Source organism: Macadamia integrifolia, chromosome 5 (assembly GCF_013358625.1).
Source record: "Macadamia integrifolia cultivar HAES 741 chromosome 5, SCU_Mint_v3, whole genome shotgun sequence".
In the NCBI taxonomy this organism is placed as follows: domain Eukaryota; kingdom Viridiplantae; phylum Streptophyta; class Magnoliopsida; order Proteales; family Proteaceae; genus Macadamia; species Macadamia integrifolia.
Genome location: NC_056561.1, coordinates 27,933,637 through 27,949,238, shown reverse-complemented (window position 1 = coordinate 27,949,238; position 15,602 = coordinate 27,933,637). Strand labels below are relative to the sequence as shown.

Below are 15,602 nucleotides of genomic sequence, written 5' to 3'. Positions count from 1 at the left end.
TTATTTTTATTCTTTTCCCCTCTGGTGTTCTGCGTCTGCTTCTTTTTTATTTTCCCCTGTTGCTGTAGGTAGTAGACTGTATTATGATTGCACGATTAATTGATTGCGCTTCTCTACTTCTTCTCCTGCTAATGCATTTCCCTGCTGTTGTAGGTAGACTATAGTGCATTAGTTATTATTTTTCAGATTGTAGAGTGGATTAGTGGCAGTGCAATGCTTCTTCTCTTATGAATTTTTTTTTTTACTACTGTTGACTTGTGCATTAGTGCAATGCCTCCTCTCATTTTTATTTTTTATTTTTTGTTACTTAGTTTCTCTTGTTGTTGTTCCTTATGTTTGTTTGTTTGTTTATTCAAATAGATATGGCTACTAGTGGTAGTGGCGGGCCTACAGCTAGCACTGGAGCATCAAAATATGATCTAAGCAAAGATCCAACTAGGAAGGCCAAATCAAAAGACCCGGGTGGAAGTATGGATATTGGCCAGATCTTAATGATAAGAACTTAGTGCCATGTACACTTTGTGGAAAAGATGCCAAAGGAGGAATCAAAAGGCTTAAGCAACATTTAATTGGTGGATATGGAGATATATCAAAGTGCCCAAAAACAACTGCAACAATTGCTAGAGAGATGCATGAAGCTATCATGCGAAATTAGAAGAGGAAGCCTGATGTATTTGATGAGGATTATTCTGTTGAACTTCAGCAGGGAGAGGATTTGCCTGAAGAGATAAAAAGTGGAAGGCAACTCCAATCTGGTGCACCAAGGCCACCAACTATAGACTCCTTAATAAGGAACCTTGTGCCAAGCTCTGGGACAGCTTCCAAAAGGAATAAAGCTAATGTTATTATACCAGCGGCAGTAAAGGGTCCGATAGATTCTTATCTTCGACTGACTCCTGAAGAAATAGTTGGTGAGAGGAGGTCTAAAGGTTCTACCCAAACAACAATACAAAGCAGCTTAAGATCAAATTCAGACAGAAAGAAAACTAATGCATATGTTGCAAAATGGTTTTATGAAGCTGGCATCCCATTCAATGCAGTCAAGGAGCTTTGAGGAGATGGTTGAAGCCATTGCGCAGTTTGGGTCAGGATATAAGCCCCCTTCTTACCATGAGTTGAGAGTGCCCTTGCTACAGGCATGGTTTAAAGTATCTCCGATGCCTATACGATACCCTCCGATACGTATCTTAAATTTAGCCAACCGATACGACACACCGATACGATACATGGAATTTTTAAAATCCTTTCGTATCGATATATATCCTACGATACATATCGATATGCACCAATACACTATCGATACGTATTGATACTCTATGGAAAATATAAAATCGAGGTGAAATATACGTTTCGGTATGTATCGGTAAGTATCAGTAGTATTTGTATGTATCGATCGGTACGTATCGATAAGTATCAGTACGTATCGGTGAGTATCGGTATGTACCAATACAGTGCGTTACGGTCATATAATGGCCAAGATGGGTATTTTTCAGAAAACACAATTTTTTGAGGGGTTTTTGTTCCAAAGTTGCTGCCAGCCATATTTCTCTATAACTAAAGTGGAAATCAAGGTTGGGAACAAGGATTTTACATTTATGGGACAGCTACAAACCTTGAATTCTTAGTGTGATACCCTCAATTTAGTGTTTATGCATAATACATATTATCAATAGGTTTTTTTAACAATTTTTTTATGCAAAAGTGTTTAAAAAGGTGTTTCATATCCATTTATGTGCGTATATTTAGCGTATCTCCGACGCGATACGATACCGTTCAATACATATCTTAATTTTGGTCGACCGATACGGCGATCGATACCAATACTTTAATCCTTGGCTACAGGATGAAAAAGCTCAGATTGAATGTATCAAGAAGAAATATGAAGATTATTGGAAAAGGTACGGGTGCACTCTCATGTCTGATGGGTGGACTGACAAGAGAGGTAGTCACTTGATTAATTTCCTTGTCAACTGTCCATTGGGGACTTATTTTATGTGCTCTATAGATGTATCTAGTGAGTCTCAATATGTAGACATGTTATTTCAGCTCCTTGATAGTAAAATTGAGGAGGATAATGTGGTACAAGTAGTTATAGACAATGCAGCTAATTATGTTGCAGCTGGTAGAATGTTGGTGCAAAAACGGAGTAAGCTTTATTGGACTCCTTATACAGCTCATTGTTTGGACCTCATGTTAGAGGATATTGGCAAGTTGAAAGCTTATAAAACAACAATAGAGAGGGAAAAAACAATGACAAGTTTTATCTACAGACATTACAAAATTGTTGATGCTTTGAGGAAAAAGACAAACGGGATGGATCTGGTGAGGTCTGGAGTTACAAGATTTGCTACCTCATTCTTGACACGACAAAGTTTGTACAAGAAAAAGGATGCCTTGAAGCAATTATTTGTATCTGATTGGAATAGTTCTAAGTTGTCCAAGACAGAAGCAGGTAAGAAAGTACTTGAGACAATACTTGCACAAGCATTCTGGAACCGTATACTAGATTGCTTAAGAGCATCCCAACCAATTTTAGTTGTCTTAAGGTTAGTAGATGGTGATGAGAGGCCTGCATTGCTTGAAGTTTATTTGACAATGGAAATAGCAAAAAAAAATGATAAAAGTAAATTTTCCAACAAAGAACAGTCATGGAAGAAGGTGTTAGCAATTATTGTTGACCGTTGGGAGATCCAAATGGATCGACCTTTATATGCTGCTGGCTTTTACCTAAATGCTAGCAAATATTTTGACTACATCAATGATGAGAGACTCCCTTTTGAAGAATCATGTAAAATACAAGATGCATTCATGGCAGTTATTGAAAGAATGGTGCCCAACTTAACTGTGCAAGACAAGATCATACGTGAGTCTCAAATGTACAGAAAATGTGAAGGTAGCTTTTTAAGGATTTTGGCTACTAAACAACGGAAAGCCGGTGAAGGAGCATTGGGTCCTAGTAAGTACTAAGTATTTTTTTTATTTTTATTTTAATAAGTATTTAACAATATGTGTATCTAATTTTTTCCTTATATATAGTCTCTTAGTGGGAAACACATGGATCTTCGGCCCCTACACTTCAACAATATGCAATACGCATATTAGGCCTTTGTTGCTCTGCTTCCGGTTGTGAGTGCAATTGGAGCACATTTGATTTTGTAAGTATTTTTTAAATAATAGTTTGTAATTATATTTTTTACATCTATTTATTGACTTAAATAAAGAGGTATTTATGGATTCAGATTCACACAAGAAGAGGAATAGACTAGAACATCAGCGCTTGAATGATCTAGTCTATATCCAATATAATCGTCGGCTTCATTCAAGGTTCCAAGAAAGAAGGGAAAAGGGCAGCAATTATGATCCATTAATTCTTGATGAAATGAATTGGATTAGTGAATGGATAACAGGAGAGTAAGAAGATGGAGATTTAGTCCATCCTGGAGACGACCTCACATGGGGAGATGTTGATAGAGCAGTTGGTGCATCTACATCGGTTGGGGGTCGTAATTTACCTAGGAGGGCTCAAGGATTAATAACTGCAGCCAATATTTGCTACACACGTCGTGGTAGGGGGAGGGCCACTGTTGAGGAATCGTCAGATGATGAAGTTGAAGAAGAGGTCCACGATGTTGTGCATGATGATGAAGATATTGAAGAAGACTTTGGTGATGGGCCAACTGATTCTATGAGTCAGCAACAACAGGAGGGAGAAGAAGTAGATGTTGATTTGTTAGCTTGATTATGGTTAAACAAGAACAACGTTTAGCTTGAGGTTTATTTTGTTGTTTTAAAATTTATACTTTAAAGCTTACTAAAGTTTAGCATTTTGGTTTATTTTTATGTTTCTCAATTTCCATTAGGTGTTTTTAATTCTCCCCCGGGTAAGATTGGAACCCATGGCCTATCACCTATCATGAGTCATGACTCATATATTAAGGAACAAGGTTTCTCTTGTTGCTTAGTGCTTTAGTGTCACTAACTTATACATATTGATTGACAGGGGGTTAAACATTAAAATATCATGGTTCATGGACTCATGGTCTATGATGGACTTTGTGGATCTCGTTTTGGGCATCATAGAGGTAAGTATATCTAACTACATACTTAAATAGTTAAATATTATATTCTTTATAATATTTCATTAGGAATTATATGTTATTATGCCTTTTGTTTTATTTATAGCTTTTTTTTCTATTATTATTAATAATTTGTTCATTTTTTGTTGTGTTTTCTCATGTTAGAAAATATATATCACTTTGCAATTTGCATTGATATGAATTTCATGTTGAATGTTGATTCTTGTCTCTTGATGTTGCTTAAAGTGTGTACTTTTTTCCCTTGATGTTGCTTTAAGTCATGCTTCTTGTATTTTAATATAACTTAAAGGCTTGATTTCTTATAAGCAATTTAAAATTAAGTATATCACTGTTATACAGTTATACTAGATATAATAGATATATTAAAAAAAATAGTAACATCTTTTTTGGCGCCTTATTCACCTTAAGGCAGACGCCTTCTCGCCTAAGCACTTAGACAGCCCTCCCAACGCCTTGGTTCGCCTTGGCGCCATGACAACTATGAGTGGAATAAGTCCTGTTAGCCAACTTGACATTACCATTACCAAGACAAATAGTGTACTATAAGAAAAGAGACAAGCAACTTGTTATATGATTAGAAACCCCGGAGTCTATAATCCAAGGGGTAGAATTGATAGAGATAATGTGGTCATTGAAAGAGATATTGGTCCAAAAGGGGTGGAATGAGCAGAGCTAATCAGATGATAGCGAGGCTGCTAAGATGCTAAGAGCAGAGTTAGAGTGTAGGACCTTAGTATGGTTGGCCTGACCAAGTGTACTGGCTCGACCCTTCCCTTACCCTTTTTCAGATGTATCATCAGGACGGCCATGAAGTTTCCAAAAAATACCAAAAAGCAGGAAAAGCCTGAAAAGCCTAAAAATCGATTAAGAGTGAAAACCCTGACAAATCAATTTTGGGATAGCTCTGAAATGGAGTCCTGAGTCGGAAAAGTGGCTAGTATATACCACTACAAGGATTAAACAACATCAAGACGATCGGTGCATCCAACAAGGAAAAAGTACCTTGACATCAGAAAAGTTGATTCTAGGAAAAATTCCTGAAAATCAATGAAGGTGAAGAGCTGGGTCTCTCAGATCATTAGAGAAAGTCTAAGAGCCCAGGGAAGAAGAGGAGAGAAGCATAGGCTCTCTTGGTAGTTTAAGAGACTACCACCGAGAGAGGAGGGAGGGAGTCACTAGGCTGGGAGAGAGAAAATCAAGAAAGGGAGAAAGAGATGGAGAGGAGAGGCAAACCCTTATAGGAGGCGTTTGGTTCGAAATTTCTATCGAACCACATTCTAGGGATTCTGGATTCTGGATGTAATTCATATGGATGAGTTTCTTTGGAACAATTTATTCTGGGTGAAAAATTGTTTGGTTACCCTGATTTTGTCAGTTGAATCTGAGTGGAAAACTGTTTGGTTACCCTGATTTTGTCAGTTGATTCTGAGTGGAAAACTGTTTGGTTTCCTGTGAGTCTGTGAACTATGTTCTATTAGAATAATAAAGAAAAAAAAAAATCAAAAAACAAAAATTTGTTCCAAAGATGGACTTCTTTATTTTTTTTCTTTTTCTTTTTTCTAGTAATATGTAAAAAAAAGAGTGGCACTCGTGTGCTATCAATTCCAAGAGTGTAGTAGAATTTTTTTTTTTTAATAAATAAATATATTAAATTGAAGAGGAAAATAAGAAGAAAATTACAAGGCATGATTTTAGTGCATGGTACCGGAATAGGTATCATGCATCTAAAAAACAAAAAATTGAATAGTTAATTTTTTCTTAAAAACATGTTTTGATTTCTTTATCTAATGGTTTTTAGTAGGTATTAAGTTTTTCTGTATTTTATTTTTTACGTTATTTATAAATGCCAACTATTTAGTTTGGAGATATACTAAATCTGAACAATTTGATAGATATGATCAGTTTAATTCATTATACTTAGAACCATGGTTGGGAGGATTTTAGCATGCACCCAGCACATTGGCACCCACCTATTATCTCCCCAGTCTTCACTCCTTATTGACCTGAAGTCAAAAAATGTGGAATGGACATGTATTCAGGTTTTTTTGTTCTTGGTGTGGATGTGGAAGGACCTACTAACTTATTGATCAAACAAGAAGTATGAACATCTTCTTTTGGCATATTCTATTCAGTTTGGTTTGTGGTTCTATATAGGAGAACAAGTCATATTACAAATGTGAATCTCAGTCACATGTCATATTACAATGAGCTCAGTCACATGTCACGTTACACATGTGAATCTAACTCTCTTCTAAATTTCAAATTCTGAAATCTTTCCATCAATTCTGAATTTCTGAATTGGGCACTTGGAGGTTGTGATGTGCCCAATTCCCCATAACGGGTGCTTGCTTCATTGCTTGTTTGCTCCTATTAGCTGCTGGTTTTTAATAATAGTGATCAAAGGACCTCTCATCCTGAAGCTTCCTTGGAATAAAAGATAATTGGGTTGTTGGATTGATGAGTCAAGAGCTTGAAGGAGAAGCCCGCAAGACACAGATCTCAGCAGACGATTCTCGTGACTATGTCTGGAAACGAGAAAGAAACAGAAATTGTGAAGAAGATGCAAAGAAAAGAAATGGAAGAACCACACACAGATTTTGTCATTCCATTTTCAACAAAACTTAAAAAATAAAAAAAAATAAAAAATTAATTAAAAAAAAAACCCAAATCTAGGGTTTCGCAGCTAGATTTGAAGAAGATAAAGAACCATACCGACAATCTGGAAAACACCCCTTTCTTCAGTTGATCGATGATGCCAATCCCTAAATCTTGCAGAGCGAGGAAGAAAGATAAGTTGAAAACCTAGACATGAAGTTAAAAATATGAAAGATAACGACCGAAGACTCCATAATCTAAAGAAGAAGAAGACTCCATAATCTGAAGAAGTAGAAGAAGAAGAAACATGCGTTCAGTTTCAGAAATCTCACCTGCGTTCGGTTTTCAGAAGCCTGTGTTCGTCTCTCGTCGAAGGATGGGAAAGGTGAAAACCCGATAAGTGAAATCACTCTAATTCTGGGGTTTTTATATGAACCCTGGAATCAGGTGATTCGATTCTGGATTTACCTAACCAGGTTAATCCAATTGAATCCCCATTTCTAGTGTAAATGGGTGATTCCAATGAACACCATGACTCCGGATCATTTTTTGTTAATGTGAACCAAACAATTTTTTTTAATGAGAAACACGATTCTATAGAATGTCGTTCGATGGAAAATTTGAACCAAACACCCCCTCAGGGTTTTGGATCCAAGGCCTCTGATACCATGATGGATAGGGTAATGACTTGTGTCTAATATGACACTAGCCCTGTTTATTATAATAACGGAGAGAAAGTTCTAGAATATTACAAAACCCATTATTACAACAATTAGTTTGCAGACTAGTAGTGGTTGATGTCGGAGTCCTAGAGGGAAGTGGAAGAGGAAAAGAGGTCATCGTTTAAAAATTCAAGGAGGTTGTTGATGTGGAAGCAATCAGGGATGGGGATTCCATACATATCGATCACCAGATCGAGCCAACCCACTTGATTGCCATCCCTATATTGTTACATTCTCAGGCCTAATTATGCCTTCCGTCAAATAATTTACTATTACGGTTACCTAAGGATTAGGGCCCAAGAATGTCCATAGAAATTGAACCAGAATATGAGATTTAAATATCTCGGAAATGACTAATCATATGTAGACCCAACTGGTCGAGTGGTCTATTAAAGAAGGGAAGCAACTCAGTAAATTTTGAACAGATTCTGTTGGGTCAGATTAAGAGTTATGCAGAAAATCTATTTGAAAAAGGAAATTGAAATGATGTAAAAAACAGAATTATTTAAAGTTTAATGCCTTAAAAAGTGAGATCCGATACTGATTTGATACAATAAACTAATCAGCAAGCAAAACCCAGATATCAGATTATGAAATCAGAATCAAAACTGAAGTTGTTAGAAACCAGAGTGTCTGTAGGATTCTAGAATTCGATGATAAGTTCTGATTTTAAAGACACAATTGGAATCAGCACTAGAAATAGAACTCAGAATTAGTAATCAAGATTAGAAATCAGATTCTGGAATCCCAAAATTGAAGAATCCTGGTTGCAGTGGAATACTATACAACAACTGAAAACAACTAGCAGAATACTGAAGTGAAGAGAGAGAAACAGAACTTATAACTGGTTGGAATAAGATGTAGCAAACAGAAACTAGGAAGTACAGAAATAAGCAGGATTATGAAGTTTCAGATATGACCTGTTAACTGATGGAGGAGAAGAATAAAACAGAAGAAAGATATGAAGCAGGTATCCCACCTAATCCCCAGGGCTGAAATTTCACCTTACCTGTCTACTAAATCTCACAGCAGAACAGGAACTGAATCTCACTAAAACATAGGCAAAGGCCAAATTCCATTTAACTAAATTGGGGAAGTCTGTTGCCCTTTGCTTTATTATATAGAGCTGACCATTGTGGTCTTAGACTCCAAAAAGGAAAGCAAAACAGAAATTAAAACTGAGCCTAACTCCTCTATCCGCAGGCTATGTTTCGATTGTCCTAAAACAACTGAAATACTAAATAAAGAAATAAAACTTGGATGGAAACAGGTCCAGACTCATAATGTCTTAATCGAGGCTGATTACTACATTGTAATAATAAAGAATAAAGTAAATAGGACTCTGATCCCCATGGTTTCAGTGAACCATGTCTGAATCAAAGTTCAGACTGAAAAAGAAAACTGGTTCTGGTTGATCTGGTTCTTCCCCTGCGTTGGTGCTTAATAGAGTACCAAGCATCTGCATCAAGTACATGTGAAGATAAAACATGCGATCCCCTTGTAGAGCTTAGGCCGTAGGTAGGGAGTCCCTAAGCTCATGTTTCACTCCTTTTTGAATCCCACCATTTGCCAGATACTATTCTTGATTTAAGTAGCATACATAGGATCAAGTACATGTGAAGATAAAACATGGGATCCCCTTTTAGATCTTAGGGCAGTAGGTAGGGAGTCGCATATGACATAGTCTGGGTAAAATTTGGCCCTAAGCTCATGTTTCACTCCTTTTTGAATCCCACCATTTGCCAGATACTATTCTTGATTTAAGTAGCATACATAGATCTCTTCATGCCTCCAGTTACTTATAGTATCCAACATAGAGTTAAAATTTTAGCTATGGATGGCATGCATCACTAAACTGAAATGATCACAATATGTAGCTTTCACTCATTGTTTCTCTTTTGTTTTGATGCTTGCAGTTACGAGAAGTGGCCAGTGAGGCAGCAGACTTTGCTCGCTCCTGGATAAGGCGGGCTAAGGAAGCAACACGAACAGGTCCAACATTAAGAAAATGGAATAACACGAAGCAAAATTCCATGCAGTATGAGTCTTATTAGGGGGAATCCAGTTGTAGGTTCTAGGGGTTTAGTTTTGTGGTTGCCCACATTCCCAGAACAGGTGTCCCAAGTAAATAAGGGGAAGAAATCCTTGTTTGTGTCTAGGGTTTTCCTTTTGTGGTTACCCACATTCCCAAAACAGGTGTCCAAGTAAATAAGGGGAAGAAATCCTTGTTTGTGTCTTATGTTTGTTTACTTTTGCTTCTTAGTTATCTAGTGGACCACCATGCATTTGGTATCCATTGGAGATCCCTCGGGCCTCTCAACCATATGAACTTAAACATTCCCTCCCCCCCCCCCCCCCCTTGCAAAATCTTTTTTATTCTTTTGATGATCCATATAGAGAAGAATAACATGACATAACATGGTGAATTCTCCAGAAAACAGTGTAAAAGAAGGAAAAAATTGTCCCTTTCCCTCTAAACAAAAGATTTAGGACTTGCCTCTGCATCCTCTTGCAACATTTGTTTTGTGCGATTTGGGCTTCATGTCAGTGGGTTCAATGCAGATTGGAGAGCAAGGCGATTGGAACTCCTTCAAGCTGAGGCAATGCCCACACCGCAGGATCCTGAGTGCTTCAGTTTCTGGGTATGCATATTTTCTGGTTCCCAATTTGTTAACTGCCAAATGATTATTTTGACACTATTGCTTATGCACCCTTGTTTGCAGCTTGCTAATCTCTTGAACCTAAGACCAGCAGATAGATTGGAACTCTTGTGTTTAAGAAATACAAAAGAGGTATTGACTCTTCCTGTAGACCATTGAGATCATAAAGTACCAATGCAAATGAATGATCATGGATATTTATGTGGCATGCTGGTAACTCACACGTGCTCCATTTTATGAAATTCCTGTAGAACTGGTAGAACTATTTTGTCAAAAATTAATCCTAATTAGATATTGGGTGATCCATTCATAATGGATCCTATTGGCATTTTCTTGTGTGCTTTATCCTAGTGAGCGATTGTTATCAATGTTTAACTAGCAGTCTGGAATTTTTTTTGTCCTTGTTTGTTCCTTGCTTCTCTGACGCTTTAACCTGTTGTTACACTTGCATCCTGCAGAGGATACAGCGTGGGCTTATTTATCTTAGAGCTGAGGAACAGGGCTGCCGAATGCAGTGACAGAAATGGTTGTATAACAATTTTTTATTTTCTTGTTATTGATAATATATGAAGCTCAATCGATTTATATTCTTTTGATCCATACCCCCCCAATGGAGACTGTGGATGCCTTATTGTAACAATGGTTACTGTTCAAACTCCATTCCCCTAACGTGGATGCTGTTCGGGCTCTTGCTACCGTCTGGTATTCTCTTCAGCTAAAGAACAATTCTTGTCCAATACATCACTTGGAGCAAGCTGTGAATTTTGAGTACCCGAAGTTGCTGTGTCCGAATTATATAGTGACCCTCCACTGTTTTCTGCAACCAAACCAAAAAAGTGGTGATAATACCATGTGAGGAGAAATTGCAATATTGTCAAGTGGATTTGGAACTTGATGTGGCTAGTTAGTTTAGATTTAATAGAACCTATTAACCATGGTTCGTGGACTTGGTTTTTGGCATGGTTTCGATCAGTCCCAAAATCAAGTTTTACTGAGATCTTGCCAAAATCAAGTATTTTTCTAGTAAGTTTGGGGTTGGGTTTTAGTGGCCATATGGTATTGTTTTCACTCTGCCTATGTCTTGAAATCATCAGGTCTATAAGATCTGTAATCACTGTTAGAGTCATCAAAGGCAATAGAGACTTCTGGTGGGTGTCTCTCTAAGACTGCTTCATCAAAGTTTTACTTTGGCCCTCCGTTTTTTTTAGTGTTTGAAATCAAGTATTTTCATAGAAAGTTCGGGGTTGGGTTTCAGTGGTCATATGGTATTGTTTTCACTCTGCCTATGTCTGGAAATCATGATGCCTGTAAGGTCTGTAATCACTGTTGGAGTCATCAAAAGCAATAGAGTCTTCTGGTGGGTGTCTCTCTAAGACCGCTTCATCAAAGTTTTACTTTTGCCCTCCATTTTTTTTTAGCTTTCCTGTAAGTGTTTAGACAAAGTATGTTGCACCTCGTAAGGAAATTGGGTGCATTTTGTCACATCACTTGCCCACGAGACATGTTGTCTCAACCCAGTGGCTCCTCTAGAATTTAACACTTTTCTACAATATTTACATTTTCATTTTTTCTTGTTATTTTCGATTTTTTCTTTATGCAGCCATGCTATATCTCCACCACCACCTCTACCCTCAACCATTGTGCAGAAATTTTAAACCTTTTTACATTATTACATCAATAAAAGAAGATAAATGCATGCATATTAACCATTCAAAATCATTTCAAAGTCTTAAAACAATCATATAGTTATTTCTTATTTTCTCCCCTAACTCCTGTATTTTTTTCTTAATTAATAATTTTTAATAATATTTATTGAAATAATATTACCATAGTCACCAAAAAAATAAGATAGAATGAAACAAGAGTCATCATTTTCAAGTTGAAATATACTAACTAGGGGTGTAAGTTTGGCCCTGAGCCCGAACATGGCTTGTGGTAAGAATTTTTACCCCGATAGTGGGTTAGAATTGAAAAACACTGACCTTGGGTTAGAATAAGCCCAGTCTGGGCCTGATTTTAGCCTTGATTTATATAAATATAATGAGTAATTTACATCCCCTCCCTTGTATTTTGCTTTTATTCAACCTCCTCCCCTGTGTTTTCAAATATTATGTAAACCTCCCCTGTCAGTTAACACTGTTAGTAGACTATTAGTTTTGGATGTTAAAATACGATTTTGCCTTTAACCACTTATTCTTTTCCCATTTTACCCTTTATCCTTATCCCTACCCTACCACTATTCTTTTCCCATTTTACCCTTTATCCTTATCCCTACCCTCATAACCCCCAATATGAAAACCCTTACAATTGTTTCACTCACCTCCATCACTGGCGACAAGGAGGAGTTTGAACCAAGCAGGCACGATCGACGGCGATGAAGATATCAATGGTGATGGAGAGATTGACATCGACGGCGATGGAGAGGGTTAAACCTATGCAATGATTTTGGATACTTTGTTTTTTGTTTATTGTGCTGATAAATACTTAATGAAGCAACTTTATTTTCTCTCTTTTGGATGGCTTCTTTCTTTTATAATCCGTTGGATTAAGTTTTGTCTTTTTACTAACTTGTAGAAAAAAAATTGATGGTTTTTACGGCAAATTTGGATGCATTTGTTCAGTCTTACTTTGCATTCTAGATCTTAATTTAAATGTGATTATTGGTTTTTTCTGTTGATTGATGATTTGTTTTCTAGATCTTACTTTGCACAAGTTCTTCATTTTTTTTTTTTTTTTTAATTTCTAGTAAATTTGAGAAAAAATAGTCTGTTTGACCAAGTAAATGGAAAGGAAATGACTTTCCGAATAACTGTGTGAAGAGCAACGCGGTTCACTGGGTTTGTTGCAGTCTCTAATTGCCATCCGCCGCTCGTCGCGCTGCTTGCCGCTCATCACCGTCGATCTCTCGGCGCCACTCGTCACGTTGTTTGCCTTAGTCTAGGCTCGATATCCTTGCAAGAGAGAGACAATGTAAAAGAAGAGTTCTTCACTCATTATAGGATAGGTATAATAGGCAATTTACATTCAACAGGGGTGATTTTGGTATTTAAATAAATTATAAATCTTAACGGACAAAATATGACGGAGTCACAATTTTTGTCAAATTTGTCAAAAGACAGGGGAGGTCTACGTAATATTTGAAAACACAGGAGAGGGGGTGGAATAAAATAAAAATACAAGCGAGGGAGATATAAATTGCTCAAATATAATTTAGGGTTGTTATCCCATCCATTTATTAACCAATGGGGTTGGTAGCCTAGTGGTGAAAATACCCTCAACCCATCACCACTCGAGTCAGTTGGCTGCTTGACGTATGGGGGTTTGTCGGGTTTTACCCCCCCTCTCTCTCTCTCTCTCTCTCTCTCTCTCTCTCTCTCTCTCTCTCTCTCTCTCACAGTAATGATTTTGCATCGCCTGGTAAAGTCAACCATTACTGGTTACATGAGGATAGATATTTTTGGTGATGGAGCACCAGATGGGGACTGTCACTTAACTCTGCTTGATGAAACGCCTGACCAGGGATGTCCTACTTGAAAAGCCAAGCATGTTAAGCGGATATGCACAAAACAGATTGCCCGGGATCTTGAATCTAGAATATATTCTTTTGATAGGCACACCAAACATGTTTTTCTTTACACTATCTATTTACAAATTGTAACTAGACATTTATTATTTGTGATCCATAACTTATTAATGTAAATGATTTGTTGGAAATTGCTTATAAATACAAATATAAACTATACCAAAGAGAACCTGAGTTCTAATCGAAATGCAGAGGATAAAAGAAAAAAAAATCATTCCATTTGATTCAGATGAAACATTTTTGAGCTTTTGGAGTAGGAAGAACAATCGTTACAAACCCGTGTCCTCATAAATAGGTAAAAATCTTAAAGCTTTCAATTATTATTTTCGATTTGTGGAACTTACGAGAAGAGAGAGAACACGAAGAGCTTTACTAGGCAATAGGGGTGTCAAAACCTAGCCTGAACCGATAAAACCGATCGTTATTGGATTGGTTTTGGACTGAAGTATGTTCAGCCGGTCCAAGCCGAACCGACCAATAACCTAACCGAATGAAACCGATAAAAAAATAAATGATTATAAGATTATAAATTGATGAATTGACTATCCATTTTTCACAATATTAGTGAGCAACTTTTTTATTGCAAAGGGAATTGTTACAAATCATTGAAGATTAAGTTATGAATAGAGAAGTTGATTTGTAAATTGTAATAATGCTTCCATTGATTTCCTTGATCACTATACAAAACTAGTTGAATTGTTAAATGAATGATTGGATAATAGTGTTCATTTTGTGATTTCAATATTACTTATCTTCTTGGTAATTTGTTATCCATTGGTTTCAATATTAGTTATTTTTCCCTTACAACGATAAACCATGATTTAATCATAAATTTAAAGTGTTTTTTTCGTCAAATCTTGTTACTATAAAGTTATGAATGTGAGATTTTATCATGGTTCAAGCCCAATAATAAACCAATCTACCGATATTAACCTGATATTGAAAAATCGAAATAAATCAAAACCAAACTAGACCGAAATCGAAACCGACTAAAAATCGAAGTTCGTTAACGGATTGGTTTTGGTCTCCATCATTCCTAAACCAAAACCGATTCAACCCAACCGAAACCAAACCAAACCGACTAATTGACACCCCTACTAGGCAAGTTGCAGTAAGGAATAGGAAGAGAACAGCTCTATAGACGAGTTGCAGTAAGGAATACGAAGAGAACACAAACTCACCTATAGGAGATAAGAGAAACCCTGAAATGAAAAACGAAAGAGAGAGAAATGTTTTTCACAGAGGAGCTTATAAACCCTATACACATGATAGGGTTGCAATCTTATTCTAGCCTCATGGGGAATAAATGGGTCAGTATGGGCCCGACCTGTATCTATCATCCATCCCCGAAATTTCCCACTTCATGTGTTCCCCTCGTTCCTTCAACTTTATTCTAATTCCTCACTAACTTTGAAAATCTTGATGGTATGATTACTTGCTAGATTTCCTGCAGATGTTCTTAAGAGTATAATCTTTGATCGAACGTAACTTCAATCCCATTTTCTTGGATTTTGATGTAGTTGGCTTCCTAATTAGAAAATCTGATGGGTACATATTTTTTTGGTTTTTGATTTGCGTGTCTCAGTATTTGTGACGATGTTTTGGTTTTTAATCTATTGGGTTCTTCTTAGATTTTGGATTTGATACTAATATTGCGCTGGAGAAGGATTCTCGGACGAAACTATGAGTTGTAATTCTGAATTCGTCGTTTTTGTTCACTTTGCCAGAGATTCAGATAAAAATATAAGGTTTATCTGCACTAAATACTTTAGCAGTAGCTCCAAGTTATTGATTGAAGGAAGCTATGTGTTTTTTTTTTTTTTTTTTGGTAGGAATCAGCAAAGGTACTTATTAAATGCAGATTAAAAGAATACAAGAACTGACCAATAGGCCAAAATAAAACCATAAGTATCAGGAACCGATCCACCTTCGGCATTGCCATCAG

General features: G+C 36.7%; 1 protein-coding gene across 2 annotated transcripts in view; it reads left to right on the top strand.

The window, feature by feature from the left end:
- The window catches only part of LOC122078950 (LON peptidase N-terminal domain and RING finger protein 1), a 49,062-nt gene extending 38,249 nt beyond the window's left edge, over nt 1-10,813 (top strand). Inside the window, exons 15-18 of one of the 2 annotated variants that reach the window (XM_042645158.1) lie at nt 9,331-9,406; nt 9,977-10,056; nt 10,138-10,206; nt 10,533-10,813. In XM_042645158.1, the coding sequence (XP_042501092.1) occupies nt 9,331-9,406; nt 9,977-10,056; nt 10,138-10,206; nt 10,533-10,592 (285 nt within the window). In that variant the 3' untranslated portion in view covers nt 10,593-10,813. The remainder of the gene's footprint in view (nt 1-9,330; nt 9,407-9,976; nt 10,057-10,137; nt 10,207-10,532) is intronic. The other variant, XR_006140236.1, reaches the window with a different exon arrangement.
- The last annotated feature ends 4,789 nt before the right edge of the window (nt 10,814-15,602 follow it).